The sequence below is a fragment of the Rousettus aegyptiacus genome, unplaced genomic scaffold, assembly GCF_014176215.1.
Source record: "Rousettus aegyptiacus isolate mRouAeg1 unplaced genomic scaffold, mRouAeg1.p scaffold_m13_p_16, whole genome shotgun sequence".
NCBI classification, from domain to species: Eukaryota; Metazoa; Chordata; class Mammalia; order Chiroptera; family Pteropodidae; genus Rousettus; species Rousettus aegyptiacus.
The window spans coordinates 33,728,253-33,747,470 of record NW_023416291.1 but is presented as its reverse complement, the minus strand read 5'-3'; the positions used below and the strand labels follow the sequence as shown (position 1 = coordinate 33,747,470).

At 48.7% G+C, this 19,218-nt stretch overlaps 2 protein-coding genes and 1 pseudogene across 6 annotated transcripts in view; 2 read left to right on the top strand and 1 right to left on the bottom strand.

Annotated features, from left to right (window-relative positions):
- The window catches only part of COL5A3 (collagen type V alpha 3 chain), a 36,021-nt gene extending 32,911 nt beyond the window's left edge, over positions 1-3,110 (bottom strand). For 3 of the 5 annotated variants that reach the window (XM_016153434.2, XM_016153435.2, XM_016153437.2), the window contains exon 1: positions 2,848-3,110. In XM_016153434.2, the coding sequence (XP_016008920.2) occupies positions 2,848-2,935 (88 nt within the window). In that variant the 5' untranslated portion in view covers positions 2,936-3,110. The remainder of the gene's footprint in view (positions 1-2,847) is intronic. The other 2 variants (XM_016153436.2, XM_016153438.2) reach the window with 2 other exon arrangements.
- Positions 3,111-4,678: 1,568 nt separating this feature from the next.
- RDH8 (retinol dehydrogenase 8) lies at positions 4,679-11,146 on the top strand. Its single transcript, XM_016153647.2, has 6 exons — positions 4,679-4,781; positions 7,271-7,432; positions 8,072-8,251; positions 9,235-9,328; positions 9,555-9,738; positions 9,849-11,146. The coding sequence occupies exons 1-6, from the start codon at positions 4,679-4,681 to the stop codon at positions 10,062-10,064; spliced, it is 939 nt and encodes a 312-aa protein (XP_016009133.1). The 3' UTR covers positions 10,065-11,146.
- Positions 6,427-6,546, top strand: LOC118612669 (annotated as a pseudogene).
- Positions 11,147-19,218: the final 8,072 nt, after the last annotated feature.

The following is a 19,218-nucleotide window of genomic DNA, read 5'->3' as shown; positions in this document are numbered from 1 at the left end:
GGCTACCTCTGGGCCCAAAGCCCCTGCCTGATCTCCCCTCTCTAGTAGACTGTCCCACTGACCCCCTGACCTGAACCTCTTGGCAGGAGCCAGATTCTGCCGAATCTGTCCATGACCTCACCCCGGGGGTGGTTCTGCTGACTTCACCATTGGGACCCAGAGTAGGGGGCCAGACTTGGGGGAAACAGAAGTTCGGATGAGGGATTCCCAACCCAGCTCCTCCTGGTCAGACTTCTCATCCCTGGACTCTACAGAACCCTGTTCTAGACTCAGCTTCCTCTTGCTCCCAACTTCCTTCTGCCCTTTCTTTCTGCTCTCCCTTCACCCCACCCCCGCCCTCTCTCTGTCCCACTTTCTGTCTCTCCAGGTCTCCCTCTGCATCCAGCTCTTAATCGGCCTGTCTCTCTTTCTCTCTCTTTCTCTCTCTCTCCCTCTCTGTATTTCATTGCTCTCCCACCCATCTCTCTGCATGTCTCTATCTCAGTGCCTATCTCTCTCTATTTCTATGTGTGGACTACTCTCCCCATCTCTCTCTCCATCTGTGCATCCCTCCCCAAACCCTGTCGCCATCACCAGCTCCATCTCTAATTGCCTGTTCTGTGGCTGGACTGCCATTAAGAGGTATTTGGGTTACAACCCCTTGGGGTTAAGATCTGGGTTCTCAGGATCTGCTGACCACAAGAGTCACTCCCCCACGGAATGACCATCCCAGCTGACCCCTCTCCAGGCTAGGGCCCAGGGGAGGGCTGAGATCCATGACTCCATCCAGTGCGGCTCTCTCAAGCTCTCCCCTCACCCAGACCCTAGTCTCTATGCAATAGGAAAAGCCCTCCCCTCTACCAACTGCTCATTAACATTTAAAGAGTCCTTCCCAGCATCTAACCCAAATGTCTCTTGCCTTCTGTAATGACCTTTTAGAAACTGACTGCCTTTTCTTTTCATGGCTGGCTTCTTGACAAACAGACACACAAGAGGCATTGAGTCCTGCCTGCAGGGTCAGGGGATGGGGGTCTGTCTAAGACCTAAGAGAGTCCCTGACACACTCTCCCCATGGTGGTCAGGGGCCCCAGGGAGACATTGGGTGGGGTCTATGATGTGGAGGCAGAGGCAGTCAGGGACCTGGCTGGGACATAGCTGAGATGCTCTCAGAGTGTAGGAGAGCATAGGTATGAGTGTCTATGCAAATGTGTGTATGTGCTATTGTGCACATGCATGAGATTGTGCATGTATGTGACTATGTGGACGAGGGAATGGCTGCGGTGTGTCAATGTGTGTGAGTATTTGGTCTATGATGGAAAGATTCGGTTCAGCTCTTTGACTTGTGGCTGTGTGTCCATGTGAGTCTGGTCCTGGCGGTGAAGTCATGCGGGTGAGTCTGAGATTATAACAGTTCAGATTCAAGATGGGGAGTGTGATTATATGTCAGAGAGTGGGTGACTGGTTGTGAATGTTGATCATGTTGCATGGATGCCAGCAGAAGCATGTGTGAGAGTCTGAAAGCGTAGGAGGGTGACAAAAGCCATGACCGTGTGGCGGGTGGCTGATGGGGCTGCCTGGGCGTGGGCACCGGTGTTTAACATTCCTGTTGTCCCAGGGGCCTTGTATTCTGAATGATCGCCTGAGATTGCACGTCTGTGTAAATGTATGAACGTGGGGATAAGGCATAAGCTAATCTGGAATTAGCCTACGTGAGCAGGTACCTCTCTGAACTTCAGAGAAAGTGAGAAAGTGGTGTGTGTGTGTGTGCGCGCGCGCGCGCGTGGATGCGTGCTGGGGGGGTTGAATTCACCTTAGCGAGGGATATCCAAGAGATCCTAGCCTGGTCTCTCAGACCATAACTCTCTTGATCCTCCCAAACCCCGAGCGCCCCGCACCCGGAACCCTGCGGGGCGGGGCGCGGAGTCCAGCCAGATGCGCGCAGCTGGGCGTGCGTCAGCGCTGACTCACCCGTCCCGCGGCCCCCGGGACCCCTGGGGGGAGCTCCTGAGAAATTCCTCGGGAAAAACACCAGAGGCTCGCTCAGCCTGGGGGAGCAACTTCTACTTCTGCCCCCGCCCGCGCTCCGCCCCGCCCCGCCCCGCGCCCCGCCCCGCCTCGCCCCTCACCGCGGCCCTCAGGAGGCCCTGTCCATGGTGCTGATCGCGGCTCTGGGGAGCGAGGGGTGGGGAGTGGGGGGAGGGGTGGAGCAGAGGAAGTGGGCACGCGCCAATTGGAGACAGAGGAAGAAGAGGGAGAATAGGGCGAAGCCATCTGGGAGACGCAAAGGGAAGTCTGAATTCCCGATTAGCCACCTCCCGCACTCGCCCCCACTCACCATCACCCTCAGAATCATCCACTCACATCCTCTCAGGCTATTATTTACGCCCCCAAATCACCACCGGTCGCTCATTGGGTCACCCAGATACACACAATTATAATGTATAACACACGATTATTCTCAAAATCCTTCCCCCCTACACACATACAAACTTGCAAACAACTACAACTGAAAATCACACACCCAAGGACCACCCGTCACCCATGTACAATCATCATCGATTCTCACACTCAAGCACATACACGATTTCACTTCAAATGGTCAGACACATTGCTGCACATACACACCTATAAATTGCATTCCCTCCCATGCGCCCACGAATAAAACACGGTCACACGTCTCTCTGCCCCGCCAGCTGTCACACCCACAAATTGCCCAGAGTCAGACACTCGCATACAGTAGCCACGCACAACGCGCACGCCCCCCGCGCACGCCCCCCCACGCACGCCCCCCCTTCCCGACTCCACCCCGTCTTTTGCGGCCTCGTTGGATCCTGCATTCCGGGTCCTATCTCCTCCCTCCCAGCTCACCAGCCTGTGTCCAGGGCAGAAGCTGCAGCGAGGCTAGGAGCAAGCAGAGGCCGGCCCGCAGCTGGCCTAGGCAGCCGAGGCTCCCCATCCTGGCGGGGCCCGCACACAAGGTGGAGGACCCACCCCCCCCCCGCACCGGCTGCGGGGCGCGGCGGCTCCACGGACTCCGTGCACGCACTCGCTGCGCCCGGCTGCACTCAGGATCCACAGGAGACTGCCGGAGACCCCGCCCTGGCCTCGCCCTGCGCTCCAGCGCCTGGCCAGGCTTGACTCGCGGGAAGGGGGGTGGCTGACAGCTGGTGGGGGGAGTTGGGAAAGTTTGTGCTGAGCGCTGATTGGCCAGCTAGGGGTGGAGCCCTAGGCCGGGCGCTGGGCCCTTCCTGCTCCACCTCACCCTAGAAGAGAAGGGTCACTCCCACCCAGCCTTAGAATTTGGAGTCCCAAGCTTAACTTTTCCTCAAACAGGCCCCCTCAAAGGAGGTCTTAGCCTCATTCAAACCTTCAGCTTCCATCCAGGCCCTGTACCTAGGGGGTACAGCTTTAATACAAGTTCCTTCTGTCACCAAGGGCCCCCAAATGGGATCCCAGCTTCACACTAAACTCTCCCGCCTGTTTCTTAGTCCCACATAAGAGGAACCAGCCTCACCCCAGCACCTCTCCTTCAGGTCCCTAAATAAGAGATCCTCTTACCACTTCGAACTTCACGCCAGATTCCAAAATAGCTTTCCCAGACTTGCCCCAAACCTACATTTCTCCACCCAAATTACAGAATTGAATGTTCTGGTCCCATCCCCAAACCCTCACCACAGATTCTCAAGCACGTTTTTTATTTCTTCCAAGTTCTTAATCTTTCAATAAAGGGTTCCACTTCCATCAGACTCCAAATGGATGCCCCATCCCCAATCCCAAATCCTCACACTTGACCCCATTAAATGAGACAGTCTGGCCCTACCCCAAAGCAAGGCACTGCTGCAGGGCACTGCCATTTCTGGGCTGAGGCAGAGCCTCACTTACTCCACTGGGCCCCAACACACACACAGTGTGAAGAGGACCCCACGAGGGAATCAGGTAGAGCTGTCTGTGCAACTGAACAAGCACAGACATGCCGGATCTGAGGGCCTCCACAGGGAGGAACCCCAGGGGCATATCCTGGGCCATGAACTACCCCCCTCCCCCCGCCTTGCGGTGCCTCCCTCTCAGCCTCTGGCTCTTCAGACAAAGAGTCTCTGTATCCCTGGAGAGAAGGGGGTGGGGCCCTCTCTGGCCTGGTGGGGAGAAAGAGGCCCCTTGGGTGGGGGAGCAGAGAGAATCTCCCCAAGCTGCTCCTCCTTCCTCTCCAGGGACATCTGAGGCTCAGGCTTCTCCAGCTAAGACTCCATAAAGTTCCTGCTCTGCCTTGCTGGGAAGTTCCCCCTATATCTAACCCCAACTTCTGACATTTCTGTGCACATTTGAAAAGGCCCTTCTAGGATGCTCTCTGTCACCTTCTGTCCCTCTCTCCTTCAAATTGGAGAGTCTTTGCCCAGAAGAGAGACAGCAAGAGAACGCCCCTGCTCCCTGAAACTCCTCCCAGCACTGAATAATTTATAATCATAATAAAAAGCCCCCAGTTATGGGTGTAGTTGTGAGAAGAAATTTTTGACAGATAAAGGAAAAGGGGTGTACTGAAACTAAGGAATTCCCCGCAGCTACCTGCCCAGGGTCAGTTCAGAATTGGGGGCTCAGGGGACCCCTTCATCCTGCAGGGAGTCAGCTGAAGGGCTTTTAGGAAGCTGGGTGGCGGGAGTCAGGTGCTGGCCAGCAGAGGTCACACGTCCAGGGAGGAGTCAACATGGCCGACCTTGCCCAGACTGTACTGATCTCAGGCTGCTCGTCAGGAATCGGCCTGGAGCTCGCGGTGCAGCTGGCCCATGACTCCAGGCAGCGCTACCAGGGTAAGGTGCCAAGGGTAGGGCTGAGAGGGCAGGGATGGGCACAGCTTCCAGGACCCCCAGCCTTACAGACACTATTTCCATTAGTCCTTCCCTTCCGACTGCATTTGTGGACTTGGGGGGTAACCAGGACATGTGGAAGCCCCCTTCCCACCTCTCCTCATGAATCATCCCCTCATCCAACGAATATTTCTTGAGCACAGTTCCAGGCACTGTTCTAGGCGCCGGAAATGCAGCTGTGAGCAAAATAGAACAAAATCTCTGTCCTGATTAGTGGTGTAGGGGGAGAGGGTAGAGAGGACAGACAATAAACAGATTAAAAATTTTTATAATATGTCTAGTGCTACTAAGTGCTAAGAAGCAACATAAAGTGAGGGGGGACATGGTAAGTGCAGAGGTAGTGACAGTTTTAGAAGGGCTAGTCAGGGGGGTTTCTCTTAGGCATTCCCTAGGACTCTCCTCCTCCACCGTTTCCCAGATTACTGCTCCAAGATAAGCCTCTTAAGTGACTTTGACCTTGGAGATTCAAGGGGGGCCTCTAGGCCCAGGGACTTAGCTTCCTGCAATTTGACAGTCAATTGCCTCAATCTGCACCCCACCCACAGAGACCTCTGACCCAGAGCAGACTTCAGTGGAAGTGGGCAAAGGGCTGCTACTTAAGAGGAGGCTGCAAGGAGTGAGGGCAATGTCCCAACTGGCAGAGCTGCTTCTCCCAGTCTTCTGCCCTCTGTCTTAGAGACATGCATAGCTTTGAGTATGACAGTCTGAGAGCCAGTGTGCAGGGAAGTCTTTGTGTGTGTCCCTGTGGCAGACAGACGAGTGTGTAAAACTGCTAAAGGATGACATTTGTTGAGTGCTTACAATGTGCCAGACTAAGTGTTTTGTATCTAGTAAGATATTTTATCCCCACATCACCCTTATGGTGTATGGCCACTATCATTCCCCATCTGAGAAATGAGGAAACTAAGGCAAGCCTGCTAAAGGTTCTTGCCCAAGGTTGCCCAGACAGAAAGTGACAGAGCCTGGATTTGAACTCAGGCCACCCAGCCCCTGGGCCTGCACTTGTCATTATACTGCTTGTAGATGCATGTGGCCCCATTCATCCGTGCAGCACCTGTGAATCACACAGACAACCTGCAAATGCCCCCAGGAGAGTGCACTCAGAGATGTTACAAACATGTATGCAGATGTGTGAGGTGTGAGCTCAGCACTCTGACAAACCCAGTTCAGATCTTGGTTCTAACTCTTGTTGAGGGTGGTACAGGCAGGGAATGTCAATTTGCTAACCCTTAGTTTGTTAATCTGTATAATGGGGATAACTTTACCTGCCTGCTCTGATTACTGTTGCTAAATAACAAATCACCCCCAAAATTTATTGTGTAAAACAACTATAATCATATCTCTCACAGTTTACAAAGGTCATGAATTTGAAAGGGCTTAGCTAGGTGGTTCTGAACCAGGGTCAAAGGCTACAACAAGAACAGAAGAGGCTGAAAGATGTCAGGGCTTGAGCAGGCATCTCTCTCCCTTCCAGTAATTTCCACATAGTCTGTCTATCTGGGCTAACTTGGGCTTCATCCCAGCATGGTGGTCTCAGGACAGCTGGGTTGCTACAGGATGGCTGAAAGGTTCAAGAGTGAGGGTATCAGCCTATGGCCATGCTAGCCTGAACAAACTCGATCTTGTCCAATCTCAGAAGCTAAGCAGGGTCAGGCCTGGTTAAGTACTTGGATGGGAGACCACATAGGAAGACCAGGTGCTGTAGGCAGAAAAAAAAAAAAGAGTGAGTGTGCCAGCAAACAAGGCAGAAGTCACACAAGGTCACTTTCACCATATTCTGTTGGTTCCCAGGTAGTAATATGCAAGGAGAGGGGAATGAGTTTTTTTGCCTTGTTAGGGGAACAAGATTCTAGAAGAGCATATGTGATGAAAGATGTGGTCATCTTTGGAAAATAAGTCAGTGACCTAATCATAGGGTTCTTGTTAGGATTAGAGATAGAGCATATAACAGTGTTTAGCACTGTCTGTCACATAGTAGGTGTTCAATGAATTGGAACTTATATTGATGGTATAAATGTGTCTGTTCATACTTGCATGTGCACACAGGCACATATGTTTACTCTAGATGTACATGCATTTCTTTTCTCAAGGCAATCTGTTCTATATCTATTTTATTGTCTAACCTACTGGACTGTCAATTCCATGAAGGCAAGGACTTTATCTTTTTTCATGCAATAACCTCAGCACCTAGAATAGGATATGGTATTTAGTAGGTACTCAAAAAATAAATGTGTTGGATGGATGGATAAGTGGATAAACATGTAAAGTTATGTACACAACTGTGCATTTGTGGATGTGTGGTGAATATAGTTGTGTAAACCTGTGAGTCTCTATCCTTCTGTGACTGCTCATGCAAGATCACAGAAACGTGCAAGTCCCAGACATAAGGAAAAGAAGCCAGTGCCTGACTCAGCTCTGCTCTCTGTCCCCAGTGGTGGCCACCATGAGAGATCTGGGGAAGAAGGAGATGCTGGAGGCAGCTGCTGGGGAAGCTCTGGGTCAGACCCTCACCGTGGCCCAGCTGGATGTGTGCAGTGACGAGTCAGTGGCCCAATGTCTCAGCTGTATCCGAGGAGGGGAAGTGGACGTGTTGGGTGAGACTGAGCAACCCCTAAGGTCCCTCCCTGACCTAAAACACAGATCCTCATCATAAAGTCCTCCTGTGTCTAGACACCAGCTCTCTTGCTTCACCAGCATCCTCTGACCCTGGACAGAAGGGGTAGACCAGTTGGCAAAAAACCCGAGGTGCCAGTCAGTTTATTTTTTTGTTTATTAGGGATATGAGAAATAAACTGAGACCTGGTGTCAGGTGGGTTTTATTGAAGAGAACTTCTCACATATGGAGAAAACTATATTTGTGGTTGGGAAAATTACTTCAATGAGTCATTTGGGGAAGGGAGAAATTCATAATGAAGAAGCAACTCATGGTCTCTTAATGGCCCTCTGAGGAGGGTGGGTATAGCTATTTTGATGCAGTTTGAGGTCAGAGCTGATTGCTCATGCATTAAAGGGGAAACTGTTCCCAGCAGCCCTTCCCCCCAGCCAGGAATGAGGGTGCCCTAAACCAAATTTTGAATTATATGTAAAGGTCATCAAGGCTCCACATTTGTCCACCCAAGATACCCTTTACTGGCCCTGGATCTGGAGTGGGGTAATTCAGGGAATGTCCCTGTAAAAGTGACACTAGAAGGGTTGCAGGAACTTCAGAGTAACCCTCAGTACCTTTCCCTTAGTGAATAATGCTGGAGTAGGCCTGGTGGGGCCCCTGGAGGGGCTCGACCTAGCTACCATGCAGAACGTCTTTGACACCAACTTTTTCGGAGCCGTTCGTCTGGTCAAAGCTGTGCTTCCCGGCATGAAGAGAAGGCGACAGGGCCACATCGTGGTGGTCAGCAGTGTCATGGGGCTGCAGGGTAAGCCTTGAGGACCCACCCTGGGAATCCCACCAGGGTCGGACCCTCCCTAGATAGAAGGATGGCAAATAAGTTTTAGCTCATATTCCAGATGAGCCTATGTTAAGAAGGATTCTGAAGCTCAGAAGGAAAAGTTCTTGGATGGATTAACTAAGCCTGCCATGGTATAAGAGTAGGCGGTGGTGGTGTAGATGCTGCCAATGGCTGTTTGTCTTCTACTGTCAACCCCAACACCTACCAAAATCTCTTCTGACCATCCCCCCAAACCCTAAGGAACCAGCAGAACCCCTCCTCCTGAGACCCCTCTTTGACGAGCACCCATCCCCACCCGGCCCCAGAGATGTCTAGATTTGGGATTCTGAGGTTCTACAGAAAAGAGAACAGTGATTGACTAGTGATGTCTGCCATGAGCCTACTCTAAAAGCCACCTACTTGCCATCCATGCTTCTGGGTCTCTCCTCCTTGAATCCCTCTAGACCCCTTTTCTCTCCCTGGACATTTCCTCGGATCTTCCCCGCTCTCCCCAGAAGCCCTCTGAGGAATCCACCCTAATTATCTTGCCATGGAGAAGCTGCACCTACTCAACCCATACCTTTGGCCCCTTATCCATCTGCTCCCCCTGACCTCAGGGGCCACACTCACTGCTCAATAGGGCTGGTAATGACTCAAATGAACAGGACTTGCCCTCAGGGACAGTGGTGATCACATGCCCAAGAGGTCCAGGGGCTTAGAAGATGGAGAGAAATAAGGAAGTTTCCTGGGCTGAGGGCAAATGGAGCACTGCTGGAAAGAGGAGGCACCTGGCTCCCCAGACAACCTCATCCTGACCCCATACGCTCCCATCACACAATACCATACTCCCATCACACTGGCTCCTAATAACCCCACCTTCTGATCCTTAAACCCTCTTTCTCAGTCTGCCAAAGACCCCATTCCTCTGGACCCACACTCCCAAATGGTCTGCCTTCCTCTAATTTTCTCAGGTGTCGTGTTCAATGACATCTACGCAGCCTCTAAGTTTGCTCTGGAAGGATTCTTCGAGAGTCTGGCCATTCAGTTGCTCCAGTTCAATATCTTGTGAGGAGGGCACTTGGGCCATGAGGGGGAAATGGAGACAGAGGGGGAAAGGGAGGCAGCGATGGGCAGACGAGAAAATGGGAGTAATGGAGGAGATGGGGGAACAGGGAGGGATGAAATAAAATGGGAGAAATTGGGGGATGAAAAGGAAAGAGACAGTAGTGGGCAAAATTTGGCTGTGAATGTGTTGGGGCACCAGACCCCCTACCCCTGTTCCTGTTCCCAGCATCTCCCTGGTGGAACCAGGCCCGGTGGCCACCGAATTTGAAGGAAAACTCCTGGAGCAGGTTTCCACGGCCGAGTTTCCAGGCACTGACCCTGACACCCTGCACTACTTCCAGGATCTCTACCTACCAACTTCCAGGGAGCTCTTTCGCTCCGTGGGGCAGAGCCCACAAGATGTAGCCCAGGTGAGTGGGGCACCAGGAGTCCCAAGACATGGCTCAGGTATGTATGTAGGGAGCTCCTCCCTACAGAACTGCTATCCCTGGGTCCCAGAGCTCAGAGGTCCACCCCACAGGTTATTGCCAAGGTCATCAGCTCTGCCAGACCACCACTTCGCCTGCAGACAAACACCCGCTACTCTCCGCTGACCGCGCTCAAAGCCGCTGACCCCTCCGGCAGCCTGTACGTGCGAATCTCCCACCGGCTGCTCTTCCGCTGGCCACGCCTCCTCAACTTCGGCCTCCGATGCCTGGCCTGCGGCTGCCTCCACACTCGGGTGTGGCCCCGGTGAGCCCCGCCCAACTCCCCACCCCTGAACAGCCAGACCTCTTCAGTCCACAACCATCTCAGAAGACGTACGGACTCTTCATTCATTCATTCATACATTCATTCAGCAAACTGCCTGATTCGCTCTGTGACTGGGCATTGTTCAGCCTGCAGGCTCAAACCCTTCTGTGGTCAGGGCTGGGGCTGAGGGAAGGAACCCAGGACCCTGGGCTGAGGAGTCCAGAGCAGGTTGCTGGTGCTGGGAAAGCAAGGGAGGCTTCCTAGAGGAAAGGGCATTGTCCATGGACATTGAAAGGTGAGACAGACTGTCTCGTTCAACCTCAGGACTTCATTATCTTGGGCCTGGGAATACACGAATGATCCAAACATCCCCATCCCCTTCCCCACCCAAGCATAGAGCTGGGTTGACTAAGGGGTCTCCAGACTTTTCTGGTCACACACTCCATCAGTAAAATGTGTTTGTGCTCACATCAGCAATGCACATATATTTTTTCATAAAATGTAGATTTGTAACCGCTAACATTGGCTATATTAACTATTTAATAAAGCTCAATTTCTTATGTCTAAATTAAAAAGGAATAGGGTCCACCACACACCCGTTAGAATGGATACTATCAACAACAGCAAATAACAAGTGTTGGCAAGGATGTAAAGAAATTGAAACCCATGTGCGTTGTTGCTGGGAATATAAAATCGTGTTGCCTCTGTGGAAACCAGTATGTCGGTTCCTTGAAAAACGAAACAGAATTATGACAAAAGAATTTAAAACAAGGTCACGAAGAGATATTTACACACCCATGTTCATAGCAGCATGGTTCAAAAGAGCCAAAAGGTGGAAGTAACTCAAGTGTCCATCAGTGGGTAACTGGATAAACAAAATGTGGCCCATCCGTACAATGGAATGTTATTGCACTGTAACATTGTATTGTAACTTCCAGACTGAAAAAGAAAGGAAGTTCTGTGACATGATACACCATGCTGAATCCTGAGGACATTATGTTAAGTGAAATAAACCAGTAACTGACAAATAGTATTGATTCAATTTACGATTCTATTTATGATTCTATTTATATGAGGTCCCTAGAGTAGGCAAATTTGTAAAGACAGAGAGTAGAATGGTGGGTGCCAGGGGCTGAGAAAAGGGAGGAATGGGAAGTTAGTGTTTAATGAAGACAGAATTTCAATTTTGCCCAAGGAAGAGTTCTGGAGATGGATGGTGGTGACAGTTACACGACAATGTGAATGTACTTAACACTAATGAACTATACACTTTAAAATCCTTAAGATGTAAATTTTGTGTTATGTGCATTTTTATCCCAATTAAAATTATTTAAAAAGTAATAGGGGGTCCCAACTGAGCCTCCAAGATAGTGTCTCTAAGTTTCTTGGCCCTAATCTGGAAAATTCGAAGCAGATGGACTCTGGGTATAGATGCTGGCTCTGCCTATTGCTCACTGGGTGACTGTGGGCAGGTGACTCCCCTGGTCTTATCTTCTATAAAGCAGGGCCAGCAATGATAATGCCGAAACAACAGAAAAAGTTCCCTGCACTGTTCCACTTCACTTGGAGTTTTTGTTGTGGTTCAGGTTCAACTACCACCGTGGAATGCCAGGCTTCAGGAGAAATTATTTTATTAATGTTTGCTCTGCAGCCTCATGAGATGGAGACACTAAGAGCCTCCTCAGTTCATAAATGAAGAAACCAAGATTGTCAAGGCAGAGGGGAGGGATAGAACGCGAGTCCGGGGCTGTCCAACTCAGTCTATGCTGGTCTTTGGGGGTCTTTGGTGATCTAGGAAAAGAGAAACTGAGTCCAGGGCCCTAGGAAGAGGTCTCTGTGAGAGATAATGAGGGCTACTTATCGTGTTTTTGTCAAATCGACTGCTCTCTTCCCCTCTCTCATATTGGATTTTGAAGCAAGAATGGAATACCTGCTAAAGAGCATATGCATAAAGTTGTGAATATACCAAAGCCTACTGAGTTGTGCACTTTAGAATGAACTAAATTTATGATATGTGAATTATATCCCAATTGAAAAATTAAATTAATTTTTAAAAAGAATTTGTGAAGCATATACATACATGCAGGAGGTCACCCAAAGATTACGTAAACCAGATGCCTCCGCCTTTGGCTTCCACTTGTGTTAGGTTCTGCCAATGGGAGGCAGCAGTAGAGATCAAAAGGTGGGAGGAGAAAGGCCGGAGTATTTATCCTCCAAGCACCCACTATTCAGGGTCTCTCTGTATTTGCAGAACCTCTCCATCTGAGGCCCAGATCCAGTTTCTGAGAACCACTCCCTCCCTTTGCCCCTTTCAGCTAAAGATGGTAATGGGATCCCACAGTTGCCAGCAGGATGGTACTGCACTATCCTTCGCAGGACTTCCTGCCCCCTGCCCTTCCCTTCACACTCATCCCTGTCTTCATCACTCAGCAGTTTATCCACTTTGAGTGCGCTACCTCCTTCCATCCAGGACGCTGACTAATGTGATGCGTGTTACCCTACATAGCAGAGGAACGGGGCATGCGCACTCACCAACCCCTGACTCCCCTAGAACATTATCAATATTTGGCACCTGCCTTACCTAAAAGGTCTTCAACTGTCATGGATTTTATGTCCAAAATTCCCTTGCTTTTTCAAAAACTCTTTTAACTAAGTTATTTTAAAAGACAAATTTATCTCCTTGCCAAGAAGAAAAAGCCATCGTAGCCACCGTAAGTGAAACAGCACTTGATGTTTATTTGTGGGTGCAGCGTACAGTATTCCAAACCCCAAACTCACAGATTCTTGGTGCAGAAAAACACCAGACGCTCTCTCCCAGCTTTCCTTGCAGCTAGAGTGTGAGCATGTGACCCTGATTCCATCCAGCAGATGCACAAGATTTGGAATTGAGAGGCAGCCACCCAGAGAAGAAAGGATCAGCAAGGAGAAGAGTGCTGTATTAGCAGGGTTGGCAGCAAAAACTAGAGCTGCTGGCTGGTTTTCAGGGGGGATGATTTAAGCTGTGACCTTAGCTGCTGCCCTGCACCCTCACTTTGTTCTTTTTCATCTTCCAAGGCTGGTGGTTGCATGAACCCCCAGTGTCCATCTACTGCATTCCTTTGCAGCTTAAATCCCCCTGAGTCAGTTTCTGATGAATTTAAGGAAGAATCATCACCAAACCAGATAGCAACCATAAAACTAAATGGATTGGGGGTGGGGCGGGGGAGGAGCTGTTATTAAATCTAGCTGAATGCTATTGCTATTTTATTTTTTACCACGAAGACCAACAGAGATTGGCAGAAAGCAAACCTTCAAGGGATTGAGAAAATGCTCCAGAGAATATCAGTTTTGCAACTTATTTTATACATTAGAATCAATGCACAAGACTTAAGAAAAGTTACATAAAATCCATTGGTGGTAGATGAAGGAGACTAGAAAAAGCAAAACTTTCTTTTTACATTGGTGAGTACAGGATAGTTAATAATATTTACAGCACATAGAGATGGTATTCAGGGAAGAAGAGAACAACGAGGGGTTCTGTGGTCTCATGCTCTGGTGCAGTGGGCTGTGCCTTGATGGCTCTGAAAAAAGGGGATGACTCTGATATTTCAAAGGTATGTTTTCTTAGATGCAAAAAGACAATAGACAAGCTCGCTTAAGGAAAAGATTAACTTTTTGTCAAGGAAGCTACAGGCCCAGGGTGTGACTACCTGCCATGACCTGCTTTTAGTTAGGAATTTTTATGTTCAGATCGTTCTCTGTGTTACTGTAGGTCTCTGAGTTTGTAGGGCGCATCATGCTGGCCTCCGCTGAGCTTGTCAGGTTTAGTACTTGTTCCTTTTTTCAACCACAAAGACGTGCTACCCTTTGGCACTTGAGTTGTGCACTCACACCTGGCCCCGGTCTTCCCTCTCTTAGCAAACAAAAATAAGTCCATTCTTCTAGTCGCTCAGGCCAAAAATGTTGAAGTCATCGCTAGTTCCCCTCTGCCACATCTCACAGCCAATCTATCAGAAGATTTTGTTCAGTCAACCTGCAAAGCATATTCAGAACCAACCACTCCACAGCACCTTCTGGGCCCCCACCCTAGGCTAGCCACAGCATTTCTCGCCCTCCCACCTTCTGCATTTGGCCCCAACATAACAGCCCAGAGGCTTTTGAAAGATGTCTTTTAATTAAGTAAAATATTCATTATGACTTTTTTTAATAATTAAAGGATATTTTTAAAAACAATTCTCCTATTCTCAATTGCTTAATTCTTGATCCCCCACCCCTGCCTGTTATAACTTGCTTAAGTTATCTATCCAGATTTTCTTTCTGATTATACAAAAAAAAAAAAGATGGATGGATAAATGTGGCATATACATACATGCAAAGAAGTATTGTTCAGCCTTAAAAGGAAAGACATTCTGACACCTGCTACAACACAGATGAAACTTGCTTGAGCCAGATACAAAAGGACAAATACTGTATCATCCCAGTTATATAAGGTCCCTAGAGGAGTCACAGCCATAGAAACAGGAAGTAGATGGTGGGTGCCCAGGGCTGGGAGAGTTAGTGTTCAATGGGGACCGAGTGTCGGTTGGGGAAGATGAAAACATTTTGGAGATGGGTGGTGGTGATGGCTGCACAACAATGGGAATGCGTTTAATATCACTGAACTGTACACTCAAGAATAGTTAAAATGGGAAATTTTATGTTGTGTATATTTTACCACAATTATAAAAAATAAATATGGAGTATTTCAATGGAAAAAAACCCTGAATTTATACTTTTTAATTGACTTTTTCACAAAAAGTAACATACTATACACATAAGTGGAGCTTTAGTTCTTTCTTTAAATGCTGTCTTGGAAGTTTTACTGTATCAGCCCCAGCAGGCATCCTCATTCTTCTGCAAAGCTGCAACATATCCCATTGTGTAGATGGACAATAATTTATGCAACCAGTCCTGTAATGATGAATTTGGGGGCTCTCTCCAACTTGTTGCTATTATATAAATGGCTGCAGTGAATAACCTTGTATGCATACATCATTTCACACAAGAGTAAGTGTTTCTGTCATGGGATTATTTAACCAAAGAAATATGCATTTATAATTTTTATGAACATTATCAAATACATTTATCTCTATTGGAGGAAGATGTTAGCATGCACACTTCCCTGAAGCCTCACCATGCTGTGCATTATCAGTGTTCAAAATTTTTGCCTACTTAATGGGTAAAAATTGGTAGCTCACTTTGTCTTATTTTGATTTCATTTCTTTTATTACAAGTGAGGCTGGATATCTTTTACATATGAAAAGATATCCAGCCTCACTTGTAATAAAAGAAATGAAATCAAAATAAGACAAAGTGAGGCTGGATATCTTTTCATATGTAAAAGAATTTTTTGTGTTTCATTTTTTGTGGTCATTCGGACCATACCTTTTGCTCAATTTTTTCTACTTGGTTGTTTATATTTTTATTATTATTTATTCCTAGAAACTCTTTACATATTATGGTGATTAGGGAGTATATAATATGAAATGTGAACACTTTTTCCCAGTTCTTTTTTTTTTCTAATGGTGTTATTTGGCCTTATTTTTATGTTGTGAAATTATTCGTTTGGGGGGATGCTTTTTGATTTCAAGTCATGGTGACAAAGGACGTACCCAAAATGATTCTATTAAAACAGCAAGATAACATCAGTCCTTTTTTCAAAATCCTCCAATGGTTTTCCCTCTTACTTGGATTCAAATCCACAACTATGAGGCCTCCTACGTGATCTGATCCCTGAATATCTGTCTCAAATTATCTCCCACTTTCTCTCCTTCATCCACGTCATTCTAGAAACACTGACCTCCATGCTGTTTTTTAAACACTCCCACCTCAGGGCCTTTGCACTTGCTGTTCCCTCTGTCTAGAATGCTTATCCCAGATATCCACATGGCTCCCTCCTTCATCTCCTTTAGGTGTTCGATGTCACCTTCTCAGAGAGGCCCTCCCTGATCACCACAGGATAGCACCCTGTCACTCTATCCCTTTAACCTGCTCATCACCGACATGTACTACAGTTATAAACTGCAGTTTGTTCCTTGCCTGTCTCAACCCACTAGAATGTCAACTTCACAAGGAGGAGATTGTCTGCTCAGCCACATCTCAGCACCCACAACAGTATTTGGCATGTGGAAAACCCCCAAATATCTGATAAGTGAATGAATGAGTGGGTAAATTAATGCATCATAATGAAATTCTCCTTGGCCTAAGGATTTAAAGATCTTTTTCTGCCGTCATGCTCCATCTCCCTTCTAGGCCTTTGCACAGGCTATTCACTCCCCCAGAAACAAATCCATCTTCTCTCTCCCACCTAACCCTTCACCTGGTTACCCTTACTTAACCAAGACTTTCAGGTCTCAGCCTAAATATGACTTGCTCTGGGAAGCCTTCCTTGACTCCCCAGGCTATTTGGGTTAGGAGGCTCCTCTGGGCCCTCGCAGCTGCTTATTTATGGGTGACCAGGCTGCGAGCTCTGTGAGGACAGATATCACTGTCATTCCGTGGTGCTTTCAGACCCGGTAATAAATCCTGAGAGTGACCGCTGAATTAGTCTTCCTCCCCGCTTAGCAACAAGCTTCTCCTGAAAATTCTTACTGCCAGCCAAGACCTTCTTGGACCAGGAGCGAAGGAACGCATGGGCGTTAGGGGTCAGGGAAATTCTGGGGAAAATAAGTAGGGGGATCAGAAGCCCTTAGGAACCAAGAAATCGCCTGAGGAGCCTAAACTTGGACTGTAAGTGACTAAGCTAAGCAGTTCCTGGACGCACCGTCCAAGCTAAGAAGATCCTGACACCTTCTACCTGAGTAAGAAAGAGCAAGTCGCTGAGCCTGTTTCCTCTTTTGTTTAAATACAGGAGTCACTGGAGAGAAAGTCCCTCCTGAGTGTCAGAACTTAGTAGCTCTCTCAGAAATGACGGCCAGTCATTGCGATGTTAATATGGGAATTATTTCTTGCCTCCTGGGTCCAGCCCCGCCTTTCCCAGGAAGCCTCTGCTGGAAGTCCTGGAAGAGGAGACGAGGGTGAAAAAAAGGCCACACATCCCTGCAAGGCCGCTCCTCGCTGCAAACCCGGGGTTCCAGCGAAAGGAAGGAGGGCGGAATCTGAGCAGCGGAAGCTGCTGCTGCTGCTCCTGCTGCTCCTGCTGCTCGGGGCTTGCAGCCAACGCTCCCTCCCTCTGCCACCGGCATTCCTGCAGGAGGAGGTCCAGCGCCGCTCCGCGACTGGCCGGCGGCTCGCGGGCGCTCTCTCGTGGCCAAGTGCGAGAGGCTGGACTTGACCATTAACCGCAGGAGCAGACCTGGGTGGAGCCAACAGCTGCCCTCCCATTTTCTAACTTCCTCCCGCTCTCTGTTAAGTAAGCCTGGGTTCAGGAGCTAAGCTCCATTATTTAACTACGGTGACCCTGGGAAAGTCATTCAGCCTCCCTGTGCTTCAGTTTTCTAGCTGCAAAATTTGGGCAAGACACTGTCCTTGTATTAAGCTGCTGAGCGGATTAAAAGAAACAGTCCAGGTGAACATGACTACAGTAAATATCCACCGCACAAGGCCAAGGCCAAGGGTTTCTGTCCTGTTCAGTGCTGTGTTCCCAGCGCCTACAACAAGGCCAGGTACACAATACACAGTAATTGAACAAATGCTTATCTTTCATCTTTTGAGGGACCTGGGGTTGAGGTGGGGTAGAGAGGACAGATGTGTGAGATGCGAGTTCCTGCTATCATTCATTCACCCAGCATCCACTTTTGCCTCCATCCATTTGTTTATCTAATGGCAAGACTATGTCCCAAAAGACAACCCCTCGCCCCCCACCCTCCTTTCTCCCACCCCCACTCCCCCCAATCCCTCATCCCCGCTCTGCTTTCAAAGTGTTTCTCACCTCCTCTGCTGCTCATCCGCACCCAAGGGCAGGTTTTCCCTTCCTGGGACCACCCTCAAGTCAAACAAACCCAAGAGAGCAGCAGGCCCAAGCCTTCAAAAGGCTCCCTCCCCACACATGCCTAGCTGGTGAGGACTCCCACCAGGAAGACAGACAGCTGTGGGGCCCAGCATGGAGGGAGACGTGGGAGGGACTGAGGATAGAGCCCCAGTTGCCCCTAGCCTTTGGACAACCCCCTGTCCTGGGCACCGGGAGCCCCCAGAATGGGCGTAAGGGGACATGGACTCCTGGTGCGGGGATGCAGATGTGAAGGGGACAGCTTATCCTGGCCGAGGGTTCTATTTCACTGAACAGAACTGGAGCAGATTCCCGGGAAGCCTGAGACAGCGGTGGAACAAGCCACCCCAAATGAACACCAGTGTTCTAGAACCTTCTAAATTAGGTCTCACCTGTTTGCCAGTCCAGGCCTTAATTTGATTCTGTTGATTCTTGTTTTCATAAGAGATTGTTTACCATAGATTTAAGATCATTACTGGTCCTCACAGCTCACCTGCCTTAAACAGAACGAGTGGCTCACCCTCCTGGTGCCTCAGTTTCCTCATCTGTATAGCGGTTGCTAGCTAATTCTTCAGAGTGACTGTGAGACTTCTGTGAGTGTGCACAGAGCACATAGAACAGCATCTGGCACATAGTAGGTGCTCAAAAAATGCCTGAGGAATAAAAGACTAGATTTCACCTGCCCCCTTTGCTTCTAACATACTTGGTTTTCCAGAGTTCTACAAAAATAGTCTGAAAAATGGGCACACATTGAGCCTAATTCACAGGATTCTGGGAGGTTTAAGGAGAAAGGGCACCTTAGAACCTTAGCAAGTAAGTTCTCAGTCAATATGCACTCCACACAGCCAGGGGTTCTGCCTACTGTGGTCATTTCTGTGTCCCCAGCGTGCTGAATAAGGCTGGGCTCCTAGTAAATGCTTTAGGACTCTTTATTAGATAAATGTGTATTATCATTGTTTTAGGAGACCTGAGCCCTCCAATAGGCAAGACAGCCCCAAGGTAGTGGTACTGACTTCACTAAAGAAGGAAAAAACAGACAAATTCATCTGCCACCCTGCCTGCTTCTAAGAGGCGGACACCACAGAGCAGGTTCAACATCTTTAATAGGCACCGTAATCAGCCAGTGAGAATTATTTCGGGACAGAGAAAGCTTGCTTCTAGGAATGCCTCAAGTATGATGTGTTTTTGTCCCTGGTTTAATATGTATAATTTG